The sequence below is a fragment of the Strix uralensis genome, chromosome 5, assembly GCF_047716275.1.
Source record: "Strix uralensis isolate ZFMK-TIS-50842 chromosome 5, bStrUra1, whole genome shotgun sequence".
In the NCBI taxonomy this organism is placed as follows: domain Eukaryota; kingdom Metazoa; phylum Chordata; class Aves; order Strigiformes; family Strigidae; genus Strix; species Strix uralensis.
In genome coordinates this window covers 39,691,604-39,711,554 of record NC_133976.1, presented here as the reverse complement: position 1 = coordinate 39,711,554, position 19,951 = coordinate 39,691,604, and the positions used below count along the sequence as shown (strand labels likewise).

The 19,951-nt window shown below is 36.9% G+C and overlaps 1 protein-coding gene across 3 annotated transcripts in view; it reads right to left on the bottom strand.

The window, feature by feature from the left end:
- Positions 1–1,785: 1,785 nt before the first annotated feature.
- CAND1 (cullin associated and neddylation dissociated 1) overlaps positions 1,786–19,951 on the bottom strand; it is a 31,939-nt gene continuing 13,773 nt past the window's right edge. For all 3 annotated transcript variants that reach the window (XM_074870526.1, XM_074870527.1, XM_074870528.1), the window contains 13 exons: positions 17,586–17,740; positions 15,662–15,785; positions 14,979–15,235; positions 14,790–14,895; positions 14,150–14,295; positions 12,799–13,091; positions 11,969–12,110; positions 9,884–11,377; positions 9,019–9,114; positions 6,144–6,313; positions 5,881–6,045; positions 5,546–5,653; positions 1,786–4,483 (listed from right to left, as the gene is read on the bottom strand). In XM_074870526.1, the coding sequence (XP_074726627.1) occupies positions 4,259–4,483; positions 5,546–5,653; positions 5,881–6,045; positions 6,144–6,313; positions 9,019–9,114; positions 9,884–11,377; positions 11,969–12,110; positions 12,799–13,091; positions 14,150–14,295; positions 14,790–14,895; positions 14,979–15,235; positions 15,662–15,785; positions 17,586–17,740 (3,481 nt within the window). In that variant the 3' untranslated portion in view covers positions 1,786–4,258. The remainder of the gene's footprint in view (positions 4,484–5,545; positions 5,654–5,880; positions 6,046–6,143; positions 6,314–9,018; positions 9,115–9,883; positions 11,378–11,968; positions 12,111–12,798; positions 13,092–14,149; positions 14,296–14,789; positions 14,896–14,978; positions 15,236–15,661; positions 15,786–17,585; positions 17,741–19,951) is intronic.

The following is a 19,951-nucleotide window of genomic DNA, read 5'->3' as shown; positions in this document are numbered from 1 at the left end:
CAATTTCTTCCTCCTCCCCCAAACTCAGATACAATGAAAAATTATAAGTGGTTACTGATGAAAAAGGTCAGGTTTAGCGTAAGAGCTATAACCCTATACTGAAGAGCTCTTCTAGAGCAGGGGGCAATGCTCACTGTCACAACACCTGCCTGTTCATGTTCAATAGTGCAGCAAGCAAATCTTTCCATCTCATAGCAAGGAGGAAACAAGGACAAAAAGAAAGTAATAAACTGACTGGTATTTTTCATTTCTCCAAAACCAATTTTAAGAACAGTAACAACAAAAAAGTACTTTTTATCTGAAGTTTAGAGCAACAGGGAAATAGAACCCAGAGGCTGCAGGCTTAACCGTTTAGTATTTGGCAGAAACATGTCATTTCAGTCAGAATGATCAGGATTAACAAAACAGTAACAAAAAAACCCACACACTTCCAATGCCACACGTTACTTTGCTTTTAAAGTCATCTCAAGGGGAGGTGAGGAAGGGCAAGTATCAGTAAATATGAGAACAGTTGCTAAATCACTACTACTAGCCAGTCCATCAGAGCAGGGTGAACTTGTTCCTAGCATCATTACTGAGTAGATCTGTTAAGCCAAATATACAGTAGTAGCAGATACAAACTTCTAGTTTGTATTTCTAATTTGAGTTGATGAAATGTTTAATCCTTCATTTGAGAGAAGCAATGCTGGTTACATGCATATGTACTGCTTTGTTCACCTCATAAAAATACAGTCTGGAAGTAGTTCAGCCCTATTTTGTCAACTGCTGTATTAGATGTAATATTCTGAAGGAAAATTATATTTAAAAAAATAAATTTGCATGATTGAAGTGCAGCATTCTTAAGGTACTTGTAGTTTTCAATTTATAATTTTAGAAAAGACCTCCCTTCCAAGGATGGCAAGATTATTCATGGGAAATCAGAGCATTAAGCGCTTTTGAGATACAAAAATATTTAAAGGCAAGAATCTACAATGTGAAGACTGGCCAACCATTTCTGTATTATGTGCAAGCTTATTAATTGGTCTCAATTGCCTGTGTGCAAAATGATGAAAACCACTAGACAAAGTTCTAATCATACCAAAAATCTTTAAGAGCAGCCTTTCAGAATTCTGGTTTTGTTCTAATGAGAGTAATTTCATATTTTAGTTTCAAATATTTAGCATTTAAAGAACAGCTACAGGTATTCCTGACATCAACCTTAACAGAATTACCTGTACCTATTTGCACTAAAAGCATAAATACACCAGATTTACCCAAATACTTGGATATACAGTAGGGAACACAAAAAGAAACTTTCAATCAAGCGATCCAGTGAAAGCTGAGTTTGAACACCTAACCTGGTTAGATTTTATAAAACTAATAATTTCAGTAATTATGGTGCAGTTACAACCTTTATGAATCAGTCTTCCTCATTTGCCAAAATAACCAACTGCTACTTGGAGATAACCATACTCTTAGAATTTCTGTAATTTACAGGGAAGACTTAAGTCTTATGTTCCCACCTGCTTCATCAGTGGTCAAAGTGAAAATTACTCTTGCAGGAAAGCATTCACTATGTAATATAGCTCAACCTCTTCTGTCCTTAAGCTTGCTCCACTGTAACATACTGTAAAACAAAGCGAAGATTATTTGCATCCACCACATAAGCTGTTACGATAGTACAGAAACACACACCAATCTCTCAACTACGAATACAAGTATTCTGTTTACTTACCATTGTCACCTACCCCATTCACAAATTTTAGCCTCACATTTCATGTTTATCATACTATTCTCACACCTAGCTTTAGGTCTATGAAACATTTTAATGCACTCTGAAAACTTAACACAAAAGTTCTAAGATTAGTTTGACAACTAATTAGCACAACAGATTCTTAATTAGGAGGCCTGCATATTACTGTAATTGAAGTAGATGTTATACAGCAAGATAAAATGCACCTAATTCACAGTGCTTTTTCCACCATATGGTTTCTCTCTAGAGTATTCCCATTCTTTTTCCATGACATTTAGATATGTTGGTACATTTAATCTCATTTATTTCTACTTCTAGAAGACAATTGTTACATTAGTATGAAGACTTTGGAGACCGAGAAAGCTACAATTTCAAAAATTTCTACAGCATTAAAATTGTTACTAAGTTAATAGATTTCTTTGTTCAGGTCCTTTTATTAAAGTAAAATGCACCAATATCTCCCCTGCTTCTCCCAAGCTGCAGGCGTGTAAGGTGAAGAATTTGTCCCCAAACCCCAATGCTCACAGGAAACTGTCTCTGGCGTCATAAAAATGTATGTTTGTTTAGTCATGTAGCAGCTTATGCCGCATATGCATGTAACAGGTTTCCAAAGTATCAAACCAGCTAAAAAAACAGTTAACTAGAGAAAAATCAAATTCAGACCTGACTAAAAAAAAGACAACTAAGCAGTTGCATTAACCAAGTAATGACAAGTCTCAATTTGAGGCAGCGGTTCCCCATCTTTTGCTATTAAATTGCCAAATCCAGTTCATTGTAGGACTGCCAGCCATCACCTTCTGGTCCATTTCTAGATTACCTCAGCATATTCACAGCAGATTTTTTTCTTGTATCTGTTTGCTTTTTATCCCTCTCCACTCTTTATGACCATTCCCCACTTCCTATCTTGCCAGAATACTGTATGACACTTGCAGCACTGCAGTCTACTGGTGATTCCATGTGCCAGAAAACATTCTGACAGGGTGCAGAGAAGGGCCACAAAAATGATCAAGGGACTGGGAAGCCTGTCATATGAGGAAAGGCTAAGAGAATGGGGTTTGTTCAGTCTTGAGAAGAGAAGGCTTAAGGGAGACCTTATGACCATGTTCCAGTATGTAAAGGGTGGCTACGAAGAAAAGGGAAACTCCCTTTTTACAAGGAGTCACAAGGAAAAGATGAAGGGTAATGGGTACAAGTTAACCTGGGGAGATTCCAATTGGATGCAAGAGGAAAATTTTTCACAATGAGAACAATTAGACACAGGAATAATCTCCCCAGGGAAGTGATGGATTCCCCAACATTTGACACTTATAAGATTCAGACAGACAGGGTGCTGGGCCATCTTATCTAGACTGTACTTTTGCCAAGAAAGGTTGGACCAGATGATCCTTGAAGTCCCTTCCAACCTGGTATTCTGTGATTCTATGAAAATGATGGTCTGGCAATGCTTGTCTAGGTAACACTGTGTATTATTGTCTTAAACAAAAGCTGTTGGATGAACAATAGGAGGTAGAAGCCACTGAAGAAACTTCCTTTCATACTTTTGTAATAAAAGCAAAGTTGAATTTAGAGTTCAGGAGCCACTGAACAGCTATTGTTCTCTGCTCGTTTTAGCTCTATCTCATCCTATTGCCCTCCAATCTTCCAGTTTGTCCACCTCCATTCCAGGGGATCCAGGCTTTGGGAATGAAAAACCACGAAAACCACAGGAATTGTCCTATTTACTGTAAGAATGTCTGCAGGGCCATACTACTGGCATTTTAAAAAGCCCGGTGAAGACAACCAACCTTCATTTGTCCCTTTCTGTATGAATGGTCTGTATGTCAAAATACCTGAAAACTGCACTGATACAGTAGAACTTATTTTAACTTGCATTACGAATAAACTGCACATGCTGTTTTACAGACAATATATATTTGTAAACTTGGTCATGCAAAATTAGTGTGCACAACAGGGATATTTGTTTTCTAATCCCCACACCTTTAAAAATGACATTTATGTCTGCTTTTTTTGAACTGTGCCCAAACCCTCTCTTTAATATAATAAATCTTACACAGAATTCATCTGCCAGCCAAACCAATTTATGAAGCTGAAACAAAAAAGAATAAAAAGTTATACAAAAACATGATGCACCTGAATGCTTGATTCCCACCTTTCCCCTCATTTTTGTTTACAAGTAGAAAGAGTGAAGAAAAAAAATCATGGTCACAAAATTTTGACATTTTAATCCTAAACATTACAGGGCAAATGGATGTTGGAACCTATTTCCATACACCATGTGTCAACTTTTTAATTCCCAAATGTGGCCCAATCCACTAAAACAAGAGTGGTTAACAAACTCTGGATTATGGAAATACATTTCTGGAATAAATGCTAGAAAAGCAACAATGGGAAAAGCCAACTGTCTCCATAAAGGTAAATAAAGTGGAACAATGTGTAGATTAGATACTTTTTCTGTTCCTTACTCATAACCTGTCAATTCAGTGCATCAAATGGTTCAACATAATGGTCCCCATTTTGGACAAACATCTAACTAGTGTCCATTGATTCCAAGTTAGTGGATGATGAATCTTTTTGGATACTTTCAAAGATGGCTGCCAGCTCAGGGTTAGAGCTTATCTGTGACTGAAATTCACTCATTAATGGACTCTTCTCTGCTTCTGGAATGGTTAGAAGCGCTGCTACTGCCCTCATAGCAGATCGTTTCAGTTCATCTTGCTTTTCAAACTCTTGTTTTACTGAGTTTGCCTTTACCTAGGGAAAAAATGAAAATACATTTGAGATTTTTGCTTAACCTTCTCTCTACAACCACCTTAAAAAAAAAAGCGTATCTTACAAAGGCCTCTTTCCTTCCATACTACCACTTCACACAGCTTTCAAAATGACCTAAGCTCTTAAAAAACCCAACCAACCAACCAAAAAAAACCTTCCAAACATCTACTTTTTAGCAAACTTTTACAGACAGACTGAAACTTGAATACTGCAAGGTAAGCAGAAAAAGGCTGTAAGCTACCAAGTCCATTACCAATTCAAAACAATTATAGCAACCAACCTCTAGCTAGTAAGGTCAGTAAACAACATTAAACTGATACTATCATCGTACTTCCAGCTTCCAGAGAACAGAACTTTTTTAAAAAGTTGACCTTCATTAAAATAACTGCTTAACCTTCTGTTATAATTCTCAAAGATGTTTCAGTATTATAAACATAGATTGTCATTAAAAGCAGTCAAATTTCTTGATGTGAAATATAACAGACTACAGTAATGGACAAGCAAGGTAAATCAGGCATTAAATGACTGTCAGAGCATGCAGGTGGACCAAGACAAGAGCAGGAATGGAAGAAGATTGTGCCAAGACTCAAAAATCCTGTAATACAAATGAAGGGGAAAATAAAAAAAAAAAAAATAGGACTACTTCACACTGCCTCCATCCTTCATTACTCAAATGCTTGTCTGGAACAATGTAATCATCAGAAGTCAGAAAAATTCTCAGTATTCCAGTTTCACTGTTTAAAACGAAGTGACACTTACAAGTTGCCCAAGTGGCAGCTAAATTTTTAAGGAACAAAAGAAATGGCATCAAAGAAACAGAGGATTTTTAAAAAGAAGCTAACAAGTCTACCCCTCCATTTGTAATTTAAAGACATTTAATATGTGTATAGAGGCCCACACATTTGTATTCTACCTACTGCAGCTCATCAACTGTAACTCAGGAAATGCTGCAGCAGTACAGAAGTATTCCTCATACACGAGTTCATTTAGATTTCTATGAGACAACACAAAATTATTAACTTAAAGAAGTTTAAATTTAAATACCTTAGTTGTACATGTAGCACGCAAAGGTTCAACAAGCCTATCCAACCTCTGCAGCACTGCACTTGGACATAGGGTAGACAGTCTCACCAACATTAAAAAGGTTAGCATCTAGGTTGAAAAAAAAACAATTCAACAATTAGTTATGCTCAACACATACATGAGAGATATATTTTCTACAATGCTGTGTAACCTTTTTAACAGCAACACTTTAATGAAAATGGCAAACACAGTGAAGTACTTAAGCATATGAAGTAATATTTTTACCATTTCAGTCTATTCACTATTAAAATATTTTGACTAAATCACTGCTTACATAGAGAAGAATGACAGCTAACCTTAATATCATAGTGATCCTTCAGGCCATCTTCAACATGATTTAAGAATTCAAATATATCTAGTCTATCCAAACAGCTATCCAAAAGAGTATACATGCACTCAAAAGCTGCTTTCCGTATGTCCAACCCATCATCAACTGTATGCTTAAATGGTCCCATTTCCACCTGTCAACAAATAAAAAACAAAGTTAGGTAGTAACATATTTAGAAAAAGGAGAAATCTACTTACATATATTTAGTACTGGTTTTCTTAGTTAACATACCTCTCTGATTAATTCCTTTCTGACTTTTGTTTCATTGTAAAGATGAGGAAGCACAGTATCTAAGAGGTCCCTTATTAATGATGGTTTATTGTGTGCAGCTGAGTTAAATGTCACTAGGGCTACCCTCCTGACATTGAGATCTGGGTCCTCCAATGTTTTCAGAAAATCACCTGCAATCATGTACAGAAATAAATCAACCTATAAGGATTTTTTTCATTTACTGCTTTAAAAATATCTTTACTTAGTATTAAGCTTTCAAAAGGACATATTTAGTGCAGGAGTTATGTTCATGTAACAGACACCAAAACCTGCTATTTTAGCATGATTACACAAGTAAATCTATTCATTATAATCACATTAAAAGTATTAATTGATACATAGTATTTCATATAATGAAACAGAAGTAAAAAAACCTAAAGGTATAGTGTGTAAATTAATTAAAATTAATTAATTAAAAGTCTCTTAGAATACACATTAGAAAACCAATTTCAATTCTGCAGTTCAAAAATTAGAGAAACACCTCTTAAGGAAACTATCAACATCTTGATTTTTAACCCCTAATTTGGCATATATTGAGAATTCCTAAATTACCATAAAATAAGCCTACTCAGTATATATTAATGTAGCAACACCTCTCATCCCACCCCATACTTGGGCATTTTCAAATTAGAATTTCTATAGTTCTATAACACAGCCTTGTTAAAAAAAATGCCTGCAGGAATATATCATATTTTTCCTCAATGTTTGTGAACTTTTACTAGCAACTTCCATGAGGAGTGAAACTTTTAAAGGGAGAAAAACAACAGGTGTAAACAAAGTGACTTCTACACACAAAAGAAACTGGGTAACAAAACTCAAAGGGGCAGCTTCAGAGAGGGACAGGAGGGAGAAAAACCCACAAGCATAACCAATTCTTGAATATATTATTTAAAAAAAAAAATTGAGCTTAGTGATGAAAATAACACATAGGAACCGACTCTCTCATAAATGAAAACATTGCTCTTTACAAAACTCTACGTTTTTAAAGATTAATCTTTTTTCCCCTGTTAGGTTTAGCAGTATATACAACCCTTTACAGATCTTTAAACCTGTAATTAATCCACTATAAAATATTCACCATAGCATATTAAACAAATCTACAATACTTCATCATACAAATGAGAAAAGGTCAAAAAGCTGCAGCACTGCAAAGCTCTTTATCATACTGATGTTACCCTGAAAGCTCGAATTACCTTATCCCTATAAAAATATACACGCTTCCAAATGTTCTCAGACCACAAGCATTACAGAATCATGTATTGGGTTTTTGAGTGGCAAGGTTGTGGTAGCAAGGAGGGCTACAGGGGTGGCTTCTATGAGAAGCTTCCCCTGTGTCCAACAGAGCCAATGCTGGCTGACTCCAAGACAGACCCACCACTGGCCAAGGCAGAGCCCATCAGTGATGGGAGTAGCACCTCTGGGATAACTTACTTAAGAAGAGGAAAAAAATAAAATGGCAACTGCAGCCAGAGAGGAGTGTGAACATGTGAGAGCAACAAGTCTGCAGACACCAAGGTCACTGAAGAAGGAAGGGGAGGAGGTGCTCCAGGCACCAGAGCAGAGATTCCCCTGCAGCCCATGGTGCAGACCATGGTGGGACAGGCTGTGCCCCTGAAGCCCACAAAGATCCACAGTGGAGCAGAGATCCACCTGCAGCCTGTGGAGGACCCCAGGCTGGAGCAGGTGGATGCCCGAAGGAGGCTGTGACCCTGTGGGAAGCCTGTGCTGGAGCAGGCTCCTGGCAGGACCTGTGGCTCTGTGGAGAGAGGAGCCCACATTGGAGCAGGTTTGCTGGCAGGACTTGTGACCCTGTGGGGGACCCATGCTGGAGCAGTCTGTGCCTGAAGGACTGCACCCTGTGGGAGGGACCCTTGCTGGAACAGTTCATGAAGAACCACAGCCATGAGAAGGACTCACATTGGAGAAGTTTGTGGAGGACCATCTCCCATGGGAGGGACCCCACACTGGAGCAGGGAAGAGTGTGAGGAGTCCTCCCCCTGAGGAGGAAGGAACGGCAGAGACGTGTGATGAACTCACCACAACCCCCATTCCCCCCCCATACCCCTGCACCACTTGGGGAGAGGGAGTAGTGATTTCGGGAGTAAAATTGAGTGCAGGAAGAAGGGAGGGGTGGGGAGGAAAGTGTTTTAAGACTTGGTTTTATTTCTCATTATTCTACTCTGATTTGATTGGCGATAAATTAAACTAATTTCCCCAAGTCGAGTCTGGTTTGCCCGTGACAGTAATTGGTGGGTGATCTCTCCCTGTCCTTACCTCAACCCACAAGCCTTTTGTTATATTTTCTCTCCCCTACCCAGCTAAGGAGGGGGACTGACAGAACAGCTTTGGTGGGCACCTGGCATCCAGCCAGGGTCAACCCACCACAAATCATAAAATTTAAAATTCACCACCTGGTAATACTCAAAATTCACACACACATACATATTTTAAGTGACTAAACGTGAGATATTTCCAAGACCACTCTTCTGGGTAAAGACAGTGCCTTACTACATCAAACTGATAATTTAGCAAGAGCATGTGAAAGGAAATCAGCTTTTGGGTCTCATCTTTCTAAAAGCCCTAGCTTCTTGTGTTGCCCATCACAGCTTCAATATATATAATTTTTGATCACACAACTTTTACTACTCAGAATTCAAACAAACTAGGATTAATAGAAATAACAAGCTATTATGGAAACTTTTTATAACTGTTCCAACAGTTATCATTAGCAGCTAATTCTAGTACCTGCAAAATATTTTCTTCTGAAAACACAAAGTACAAATGCAGTTCTATTGCCTGAAAACATAGAAGCTGTCAGTAAAAGTAAAGACCCTACCTATGCAGTTCTTCAAGAGTGGATCTATAGGTTGTGGATGATCAGAAATAGTGAACTTAACAGCAGTAACCACTGAACTTCGAGCATATGAGGACCCTAATATGAAACAAAAGTGTGAATATGTAACATTAAAACAGTAAAACTACAGAATTTAAATCACGCTTGATACCATTCTTTTTAAAATTCTGATACTCTTAAGAACACTAAACAAGAAATGTTATTTACTACTAGCAATGCAATATGTAACTCAAGTTGATGAAGAAAACATTTTAAACAGGACGAAAAATACCATAACACTTGTAATAAGCATTTAATGTTATCTGCTACAGAAAATTCAAGTAATAAGCCTGTTAGAACAGAATTTTTTATGATCACACAGAGGCCTACAAATAACCTTCCTCTTCAAAGCAGAAGCACATGAAGAAAACATGTGAATATGGTTCTTGATATGAAACTGATTCATGGATTATGCACAATGATCCTTTCTAATCCTTAAAAATTTCAGAATTCTTAACTGAAAATTAGGAACACTGTGATTTACACCAAAAAGGTCAACATGTTGTAATTGGTTTGTCAATTTGTCCCTTTGTTGCCCATGCTCCTCTCCCTTTAAGTTTATAGCTCTTCATTAAACATAACATCATTAATTGAAATACCACAGTCTGAAAGCAGAACATAAAAGTAATTCGTGTTATGTATGACTAACAACTTCCAGTAAAAATGAAACTTCACAGGGGGGGTGGGGGGGGGGGAGGGGAACTTCAAAAGCATCACAAAATTTAAGTAAAGACTTTGCAAAACCATATCAATTTATTAATAGGTAAGGTGATTTGCTACAATACATACATGACTTATTACTACTCACCTGCAACCAAGTATCCCTTGAGCCGTGGAAGCAGAGTCTCTGGGTCTATTAACGTAAGCTTGCCCAAGCATTCAGCAACAACATTCCTTGTACCCTCTTCTGCACATTCGCAGTGCTTCAGGAGTAAGGCCCAGATGTTCTCAACATATGGTTTGAGACCAATCACTGATGCAGAGCTAATTATTTCTTTCAAGGAATGAAGAAGAAGGTATTGCCTTTTAGGTTGACTGGTTATTTCTTGTAAGACGAACGGCAGATACTCAGGAAGATTGCCAACACTAATACTGCCTAATGCATAAGATGCTGCCGATTTGACTTCTTCACTAGGAGAAGAGAATGCTTCTAATATTACAGACTTCAGCTCAATTTGTCCACTTAAGTCAATGTGATGCCCAACTTCCCCAAGAGAAAGCAAGGCCAAAAGCCGAATGGAATCCGTGGACCTTGAGTTCTTGACGTCTTGAATGAACTGACCTACAACAGCTGGTCCTTCCTTAGGGCAGGCTCGAGTAAGGGCAGCAACGCATTTGGCAATGGAATAGTAAGACTGCTTGTGAGTAAGTGCTGTGCTCTGTGAGTACACTGGACCCGTTAACATGCGTAGTAAATCCATATAGCCTAAATTATTTGTACCAGTCACAACCAAAGCTTGGAAAAATTCTAGCATGGCACTAAGTGCTCCACCCTGAAGCAGAGGCGATCTCACCAGCCCAATAAGTTCATTGAGAATGGACCCACTAATCTTTGACAGGGAGGAAGGATATACTTTGGCCAGCGTTGTCAGAAAACTGATGGCCATCTGTGATACATGCATATCACTTTCACTAATCAGAGGTGGAAGCTCATCCAGGACAGCATCAATCATGGCAGCTGTCAAGCTGTCACTGTAATTCTTAATTAAAATATCTAGAGCAGAAAGAGTGCCCAGTTTCAAAGCTCGCTGGTTCTTTCTCAAAAAAGAAGCAAGAATAGGAACTCCTTCCCCAAGGATTGGTCTCAAATCTATCTTCAAAGGAGAACCAGCAATCAGTGTCATAGCCTTCACTGTAGTTAACCGAGTGATCTCATTCTTCAGTCTCTCTAGGAAGATCTGAAGTGTACTAGGCAGGTCTGTGCCTAGGCTGTCACCAAGGCTACAAATTATTTGACCCATGCAAGATATTGCCCTTTCTTTCACCTCCTGATCAATGTCAGCAGCCTTTAATCTCTTAATTGTACAAGTAAACAAATCTTTGATGTAAGGAGTAGCATCAAAGGAAGAAGGCTGGTCTAAAGGACGAATGACCTTCACAAGTTGTTGGGTAACCAAAAGTGCCTCTGATGTTATCTTGTAAAATGGGTCTCCAACACAAGCTACAACTGGAGGTACCAACGCTTGAACATGAGGATGAAAGACTTGGGGAGAATGATTGCAGAGGATCACATACAAACAGGACAAAGCATCTATCTTCAGATTAGAAGAACTTGATTTGTCATTCAGTGAAAAAATTATTCCTGGAAGAAAAAAGAAAAATGTATTTTTAGGTTAGGTATTTATGTTCTGTTAGAACACTTCAAAATTTCTGATGGAAGACAGCTATACTGAATATATATTTTCCTGCTCCCAGCCTTTCTTGAATGCTTCCAAGTCCCTTTCACCATTTTATTCAATCAATTAGTTTTCAAGCTTCCTCTACAGAGAGAACACGGGCCATGGGATTCTGAACCTTTTAACTTTTCCAAACTTATTTTCCTTGTTACTTCAAAATTCAACATTTTAGGTCCCAAAAGCTAAAACATGGACAATACTTTACTCTGTTGAGATGAGAAAGAAGGCAGTTTGATCTCACAATTAAGAAGTAATTTTTTTTGATGTAGAAAAAAGAAAATCTCGATCTTAGACCCAACCCTTGTTTTCAAGATTAATGGAAATACATCACTACAATATTTATATGGATCCACAGAGTAGCTGACTATTTTGTCAATTTCTTTAAACAGAAGTAAGACTTCAAAGCTTTTGCAAAAAGGACAGTCAAGATTAAAAGATTTTGAAACTTCACATCTACTTACTAATAAATCTTTAAGTTAATAATACATTTCTCATACCTGGTACAAGTACAGGAACATGTTGTGTTAGGGCTCCAGGTAATACATTTACTAGCTCAGTCAGCATGTTAAAGCAGCACTGACGAGTCTTCACACTTTTCTCCTTCATCTGTTTGTGCAAGGCTTTAACTATGTTGGGGACCTATAATCATCACACATTTGTTAGTTGATTCAATAGCTGACATTTTTCTTCTTTGATCACTGAGGGGATATAAAGAAAGATGTGCGTCCTACCCCTTTCTGGTTTCTCTACAGAACTAAATAAGTTACATAAACACTGGGAAATGAAAATTCAAAAGAACTGCTATCCAAAAAAATAACAATTTAACTTTAAAAGGCAAGATGAAACAAAGCAAAACTAGATTTGCATTAATAAAACTGTAGAGAGCAACAACTCAGAAGTCACCCAAATAATTCACTTAGAAAAAGTTTTTTCAGCACTATCCTTTTTATTCTGCAAATAAAATCCGTTGTAGCAAATCAAGATTTATCTTAATCATTAGAGCTTACGTCTGCATTACAGAATGCTCAAAATAACTATTTTGCTTTGCTAATTTGTCTAAACTACATAGGACATGCAATTTTACAGGTGATTGTAAACAACTGAAATCAGAAAGAACATTTGCATGAATCAGTAGTTTCACCTTCCAAGACTGCCGGACTTTTCCAGGCCAGTTTACCTGGCTTGCTCTCTATGTTAGTACTACAGTAATAAACTGTAATCTGTGTATGAAGAGAGTATGATATGGCACATTTCAAGAACTATTATTATGAACAGGGCCCAACTTCAGTGTGTCTTCTCAAAGATAATAAAAATCTTGACAAATAACCTGACTCTGAAGCATTGTCAAAGGTGTCTCTCCTTGTTCCATTGCATCAGGATCACAAAGCCAACTTTGCACAGGTCGGGTTTGTTTTAGAAGAGAAAGATACGCATGAAAAACATCTGCTTTAACATTCTCTTCACGTTCTTTGAATCTGGCTATTAAAGCAGGCGATACAGTTTTGTAGAATTCTGGAAGCATTTCATGTCGTGTGCTAACCACAGCATCCAGACATTTAGCAGCTGCACGCCTCACTTTCCAGCTCATGTCATCATCATCACTATATTCATCATCGCTCCCTTGAAAAAAATAAATTATGCATATGTTCAAGTCTAGACAATCAAAGCATCAGGTTTCATTTTAAACAATTAATAAGAACACATGGGTTCTTGGTGTAACGTGCACCAAAGAAATAGGTTGAGAAGCATGTTAAAAATCATACATAAAAAGACTTAACTGCCTAAATCGTAAGACTAATTATCTTCTCTGCCAATTTTTTCACGCTAGTCTTACACATGTATTAATTTAAACTGCCAACAGGACAAGGTGGTTCCCACCATATTTACAACGTGACTACTGATTTAAAGCACATTCTTCTTTATTGTGACATAAGCAACAATGCAACAACAATTACTAGCTACTCAAGATTCAACAAATTATTCTGTCTGTTTCTTTCTAGGAGTAAATCAAACCATACTCATCCCCCAAAAATGACAACAAAAAAATATACAAATTGACTTTTTAAGCGCTAAAGCAACAACTATGCAGCTCATTCATTCTTAAAGTAATGAGAATGTTATGCTCTGGGTTCAGATTACTTGTGTGTCCAAGTTTTCGTAAAGCTTACATATGGCAAGGTATTGCCACCATATTAACAATAAATACCTTATGTCTTTCGGTCTAATACATTTTTTTATCCTACAGAAAAATACTGAGTATTTTGCAATTTTCAGTCTATTCTGATTTTATGCATTAGATAACAATATATTCTAGTGGAGAGTAATGAGAAGCCTTTCCCATGCTGAATATGTACTTTCAATTCATTAACTGATGTTCTCCTCACTTTAGTTCTATCACCCTACGTGCTTCTGCCTTTTTCCACCTTTCAAGTATTTTAAAATATTTGTCATGTACTTTACGTTCACCCTTGGAATTATTTATCTCCAGCAACAACATCTTATACTTTTATTCCAAGAACTAAGTTCATAAGGTATGTTTCAAAACATTACAAAAATTGAATACAAAAGTATACACGTCATTCAAATGCTGGTATTTAGTAAATACCACCCATATCAATTTTCTCACAAGTGCAGGTTCACAAGCTCTTCCTCTCCCCCAAACCAAAAAGAGAATATACCTTGATCATCATCATCACCACCATCAGCATCCATAGCATTTTCATCCTCATCTTCATCATCATAATTGTAGTTAGGATCATAGGTAAGATATTTAAGACAAATGTTTATAATAGTAGATACATGAGGATAAACTTCTTTAGGACATCTGAGTAATACAAAAATACAATTAATGTCAAATTACTTTGAAGAATTAAGATATTTCTAAAAGACTTCATGCCACATACTGTACTTTGGAGACATCAGCCAAACCAAGGACCATCAATGCATCCACCTAGTTACAGAAATTCAGAAAGGAAGGTCAGAAAGGGCAATGCTACTGTGTAACTGAATCCGCTAGATTGGAAGGTTGCAGAGAACCAAGATATGCCTTTGGTTACAATTGCTTTTGTCACCACTATTGGACAAATATTAGAATACCTCCTATTTGCATAAGTAGTAATGGCACAGTAGAAAGTTTCTGAAGTACAGACATTACATACAGCTTAACAGTTAAGTTACAAGACAGTTATTGGAATAGTTCCAGCTCAAAGCTTGCAAAAATATTCTGTACCAAGGAGACTGTCTCTTGACAGCTTACAACCAAATGGCACACTATTAGATCTTAAGAAAGCCCAAAATAGGTACCCGAGAACAACTTACCTCCTAACAAAGGATTCAAAGGCTTGAATGCAATACTCTCGTAGTTCATCATCATCTACATTACAAAACTTTACAACCAAAGGAATTATTTTCTCAAGATATTCACCTGGTAAAAGAAAAAAATTAGCAAAGTATTTACTCTCATCTAGAAACTTTTGAAGTTACTGATAATTTATATATTTTTCTTACCTATTCTGTGACCTGCTTGCCTACTGATAGCAGCAATACACTGTATATAGGTCCTAGTTGTTGACATGGAATCATTTTTAGACAGCTCTGTCAACAGATGTTCAATGAGGTCAACAAAAACCATATTGCCACAACTCATAACCAGGTGACCAAGAGCAATGATGGTTCTTTTCCTCACAGCAAGTCTGGGGCTAGTCAGCTGGGGGAGCAGACAGGTCAGAATTGAAGGATGGAAGTTAACAAGCAGTCCTCCTTGCCTTAAAACAGACAAAACACAAACTCAAACCAATTGAATCTAAATAACTTTGTTCATACACTGTACAATAATTCCTTTAAATATTCCCAAAACATCACAAAGATTCCAATCAAGTCTTTAAATTTAAGCTTTTGGAATGTCTAAAAAAAGAAATTAATTTAAAATATACCCTCAAAGCAATAAACATTAAAATAAGCTTAAAGCTACAGTGCTCAGAAGATTAAATAATAAAGTAATCGATCTATCAGTCAACTTATCTTCAATACATTCACTTTTTTTCTTCCTAAATGAAGTTTCACCTATGCTTAATACCTTAGCATATTATTTCACATAAAAGTAATTTAAATTTAACATTTAGAAAACTATAGTTCAAGCTTTAAGGAATATTTATGAGCATTCACCGGCATTTTGGAAGAGGGATGTTTACCTGCTCAGCATATCAGCCATGATATCCAGTGCCTCTAGTTGAACAGACACATCTTCCTGCTTGGCTATAGCACTAGTGAGACGCCCTGTGATCTTTTTGCAAACATTAGCTGCTAATGCAGAACCTGAAAGTACGACAAAACCTCAGCATTTTCATAATTTAAAAAATACAGTTTTTAACACCAGAGATCAGGTTGCTTTCCATAGTCACAAACATGATCTCAACATAAAGAAGCTTTTCCCACCCAACAAAACAAGCCTGAACAGCCAGTTTGTTTGCTAATGTAACATATGCTCTGCATTAGAGTTGAAAGACTATCTATGTAGAAATATACTGAGAAGGAGGGCTTCTTAATTGTCCTATAAAGTATACACACAACAGAAAGGACGCTGCTTTTGGGAGAGCAAGCAATGGAAAGTGAAGGCCAAAGCAAGGCTAGAGCAATAAATGAAAGGACTATAGGTAAAAACAAAGGAATAAACTAAAAGGTAAGAGGAAGCACAGAAGTAGATAGAGCCACCTCTAAAAAACTGCTGTATAACAAAAAAAGCAAAATAACATGATTTTGCACAAGAAGCTACTTAAATAATAAGTACCTGAAATATTGCTGAAACATTTGAGAAAGGGGAAAAAATGTATACCCAAAGTACTTTAAAATTCAAGTAAAAATGTCTTTACTACAACTCCATAGTTCCCCATTACCCCAACCATTTAACGTCATTTGGAGTAATTGTAAGATAAGAAACTCATGTCACGGTAACAGCTACCTAATGGCTAGTGCTTATCCTTATTTGCACTAAGTTTTTTTTAATCACACCTTGAGAATTTTGATGTGAAATTAATACCATTCTAACCTATATTAAATCTAGTTTATATATATTTATGGCTTATTCTTAACTGCATGACTAAAACTAAATGTAACAATTGGACACTCAAACGTGTTACCATAGAGGCTATGAAAAAACACAATAATCTATCTTTGAGTTGAGAGCAAGAAATAACAGTTAGGTTCCTTCTGTATTAGTAATACTAATTACACTGAAAGGTTTTGCTACATTTTTGCTTGAGCTTTACCTCCACCCCAAAATCATCTTTTCTGTAGGCAAACAAAAGAATAAAAGCTTAAACTGACTTAAAATTAGTTATTTATTTAAAGTTTACTCATCTCACTACTGCTTTATAAAAGCAAGACTTACATGTGGACTTTCAATGAAGGATGTTAAATCCAGGTGTTTTATTTTTAATGTAAGAAACCTAAAGTCTCTACAAACTGCATTTCCAAAGCCTTTTTAATCACTTCTCTGTTCTCATTCATATCCTACACTACGATATCTGAAAAGCACTTGAATAAAAAAGTAATGCCATTAACTGATGTGCTGTTCATCATTCCTATCTCTTTTGGAGGAAAGACTGCCTTCATTTAAAACTGCAGGTAAGCATTTCAGTAATTTAACAGGCAATTGTTAGAAACACAAGGTACTTTCCAAAACACTTACCAGAAACTGAGACATCAGATCATTAAAGAAAAATACCCAAGTTATAATCAATTTTAAAGTATACTATCAATCAAAAACACAATGAGATTTAGCTATTACTACAGCCTAGAAATGCTCCACCAGGCAATTATTAAAATAGGAGCTTTTACACTCAATTTGTTATATCGAAGTTCATATACTGTAAGTTTGTTTTTCACATTAATGCAATTCTTCAGTAAAAAAAAGTTTTTAAACTAGTAAAATCTGGAAATACAGTCAGAGAAGAAAAAACTAAAAGGATATTTGTGCCATACATTTTTCCTCTGACAGGAATTATCTTCCAGTGTTAAATGAACTGAGTCGTCTTCACTAAAGGACCCATCTTCTGCATTTTTTTAATTAGTAATGAAATAATAAAACTAGATAGTCTTGAGTACAAAATGCCTTACCACTAGAGGCTGGGGGGAGTTCTCCAATCACAGTTTTAAGGCCAATGCTTGAAATGTCGCGTAATTGTTCTTTATCTGAAAGCATGTTTGTACAGAGGGTATCTACAATGGTCTCCACTTGATACTCCTTCACTTTACTCACCAAAGGGCCAAGGCTGTATAAATAGAAGAAAAGTATTAAATCTGCAAGCTACAATAAAACCCCTCATGTTACTTCAGTATTTTGCATTCAAGTCACAAACTTAAGGTTTTTGGTAGCAATATAAGGCAGAATTTTAAATCTGAAAGCTGTCAACTGGTTGGGTTGGTAACCTGTGTCCATGAATCTAGTAACAAAATACTGGTTTAGTACCTGTTTTTTTATCTAGTGGTGGAAATGGTTTTTGCATGACTGTTCTGCTTCAGTCTCAAAACCAGAGTCCCACTTACTTCTCACTTAATGCCAAGATTTTTAACAAAAGTTACCTAGCCAGAGCCATCAGTTTATGTGCCGGACTATCACTGCCCGCTTAGTTCACAGACAATAAGCAACCTTCTTAATTACTACATCTTTATTCTACACAATGCTTGGGTTCGATCTGATATACACTCAGACTCATTCTATATCCTCCTTAATAGAATGCAAGTGGTAAAATAAAAACCAATGACAAGGCATGCCCCTCTCCACAAAGACTCCAAGCACCACTACATATGCAGCCCATAGTAACATTTCCTCTTTCCTCTGCACTGTGAGTTTTTAGTCATTTCAACTGTTTTTAGGATCATAACAACCTTGTATTCCTTTGTCAAATTCTCCCATTTGTTCAAAATACTAAAACCACATATGTCCCAGTAAAGTCTAGTTCATTGCCAAGAAATATAGCACCCTTCACCATCTTCCTAGCCCTATCACCAACTTTCAGCATCTCTCCATTGTTAATGTTCTGTTCCAAAAGGGAAGTTACACAAAAACAGAGCCTTATATTGTCTCTATTTCCTTCCATTCACCTGTGAAAAACCTCTGTAAGAACTCCAAGAACTTACTCTTTCTCCTACTACCCCTCCCACTTCTCACGCCGAATTTGTTTATCTAGTTTCTCCCTATTTTTAAAACACCTGCCTTCAGATTAAGCATTTCAGAAATGGGAAATTAATTTTGAAAGACTTTAAATTACCAAAGAATTTAATTTAATTCAACTCCCTGAAACATACTCCATTAACAGTGAACACATCAAATTCTGAAAGAAGTGTTACAAGCTGTGCTATAGGCATTCCTACCATGTTCCACCAAACAACAGTACAGACAACCTACGCATACAGTAACTACTCTGAAAGACATAGCTCCGTTGTTTTGTTCTCTGCATGTTGATATTGCCAGCTATTCTCTCTTTTAATTCTCTGTGGTGACATCCACAGTATTACTATCCAATCAAGACAGCATGCTTACTAACGAGACATCAACAATAGGAGTGAGATGTGACATGAAGCTAAAGTTCTACCAAACTTAGGTTCTGCACTGACCCCAACAGAAGTGAGGGCAGGAGGTCAAGGAGCTGTGTGCAACAGTCACACAGGAGAAAAAGCAATGGCTTGAGGCAAGAATGGAGACAGCAGTAGCAAGGACCATCTACAGAAAATGTGGGAATCACGAACTGGAAGTGTAGTCCACCAGCAGAATTAAGAGAAATATAGATGTATCCAGAAAGCTACTATATATATTCTCTTCCATCTGGATCAAAGGGATAATGAAAAGCATTTTGACTTGGTCTTTTGCACAGACCATCCCCTAGTTGTTTTGCAGCTGCTCCAGGTGTCCCACCAAAGAAATCCTACAGCCTGATTTTCAACAGCACTTCAATGATTTTCCGCCTATGAAACACACTTCAAGTTATGCATATCGCCATCAAATTCAACTTCAGCCACAGTGAGAAAGCACAGAAGATTTTTCAAGAGATTTTTACATGTGTGTTCTCAGTGTGAAATTTGTTGAGCAGTAAAGTGTAAGGATTTTAAGTGAGCCCTTTGTATCAAAACAATCTGGTTAAGATTTTGAAGAATGGAAAGACGTGTAAAGTCATTTTTTAGGAAGCAATTTTCAAAAGCTTAAGTTTTGTTGCTGTTTTTGTGAGTCAGAGCCCAACTTCTGTAAAGCGAGCCCATGCAATGGTCCCATCAGATTTGTACTGTGACAACAGAGCGTTAAAGCGGTTTCAAGTACTGAGCTAAGAGGCCATGTCTCCTACTGCAACTGGCAGAGCCAAGTGTTACAGATCAGAAATCATGGATACTTCTGTGGCTTACAAGGGAGGGTCCAAATTTTGTATTTGCCCTTCAACACTGTACACAATGCACACAGACAACCTCTTTAAATCAGAACTATAAAACTA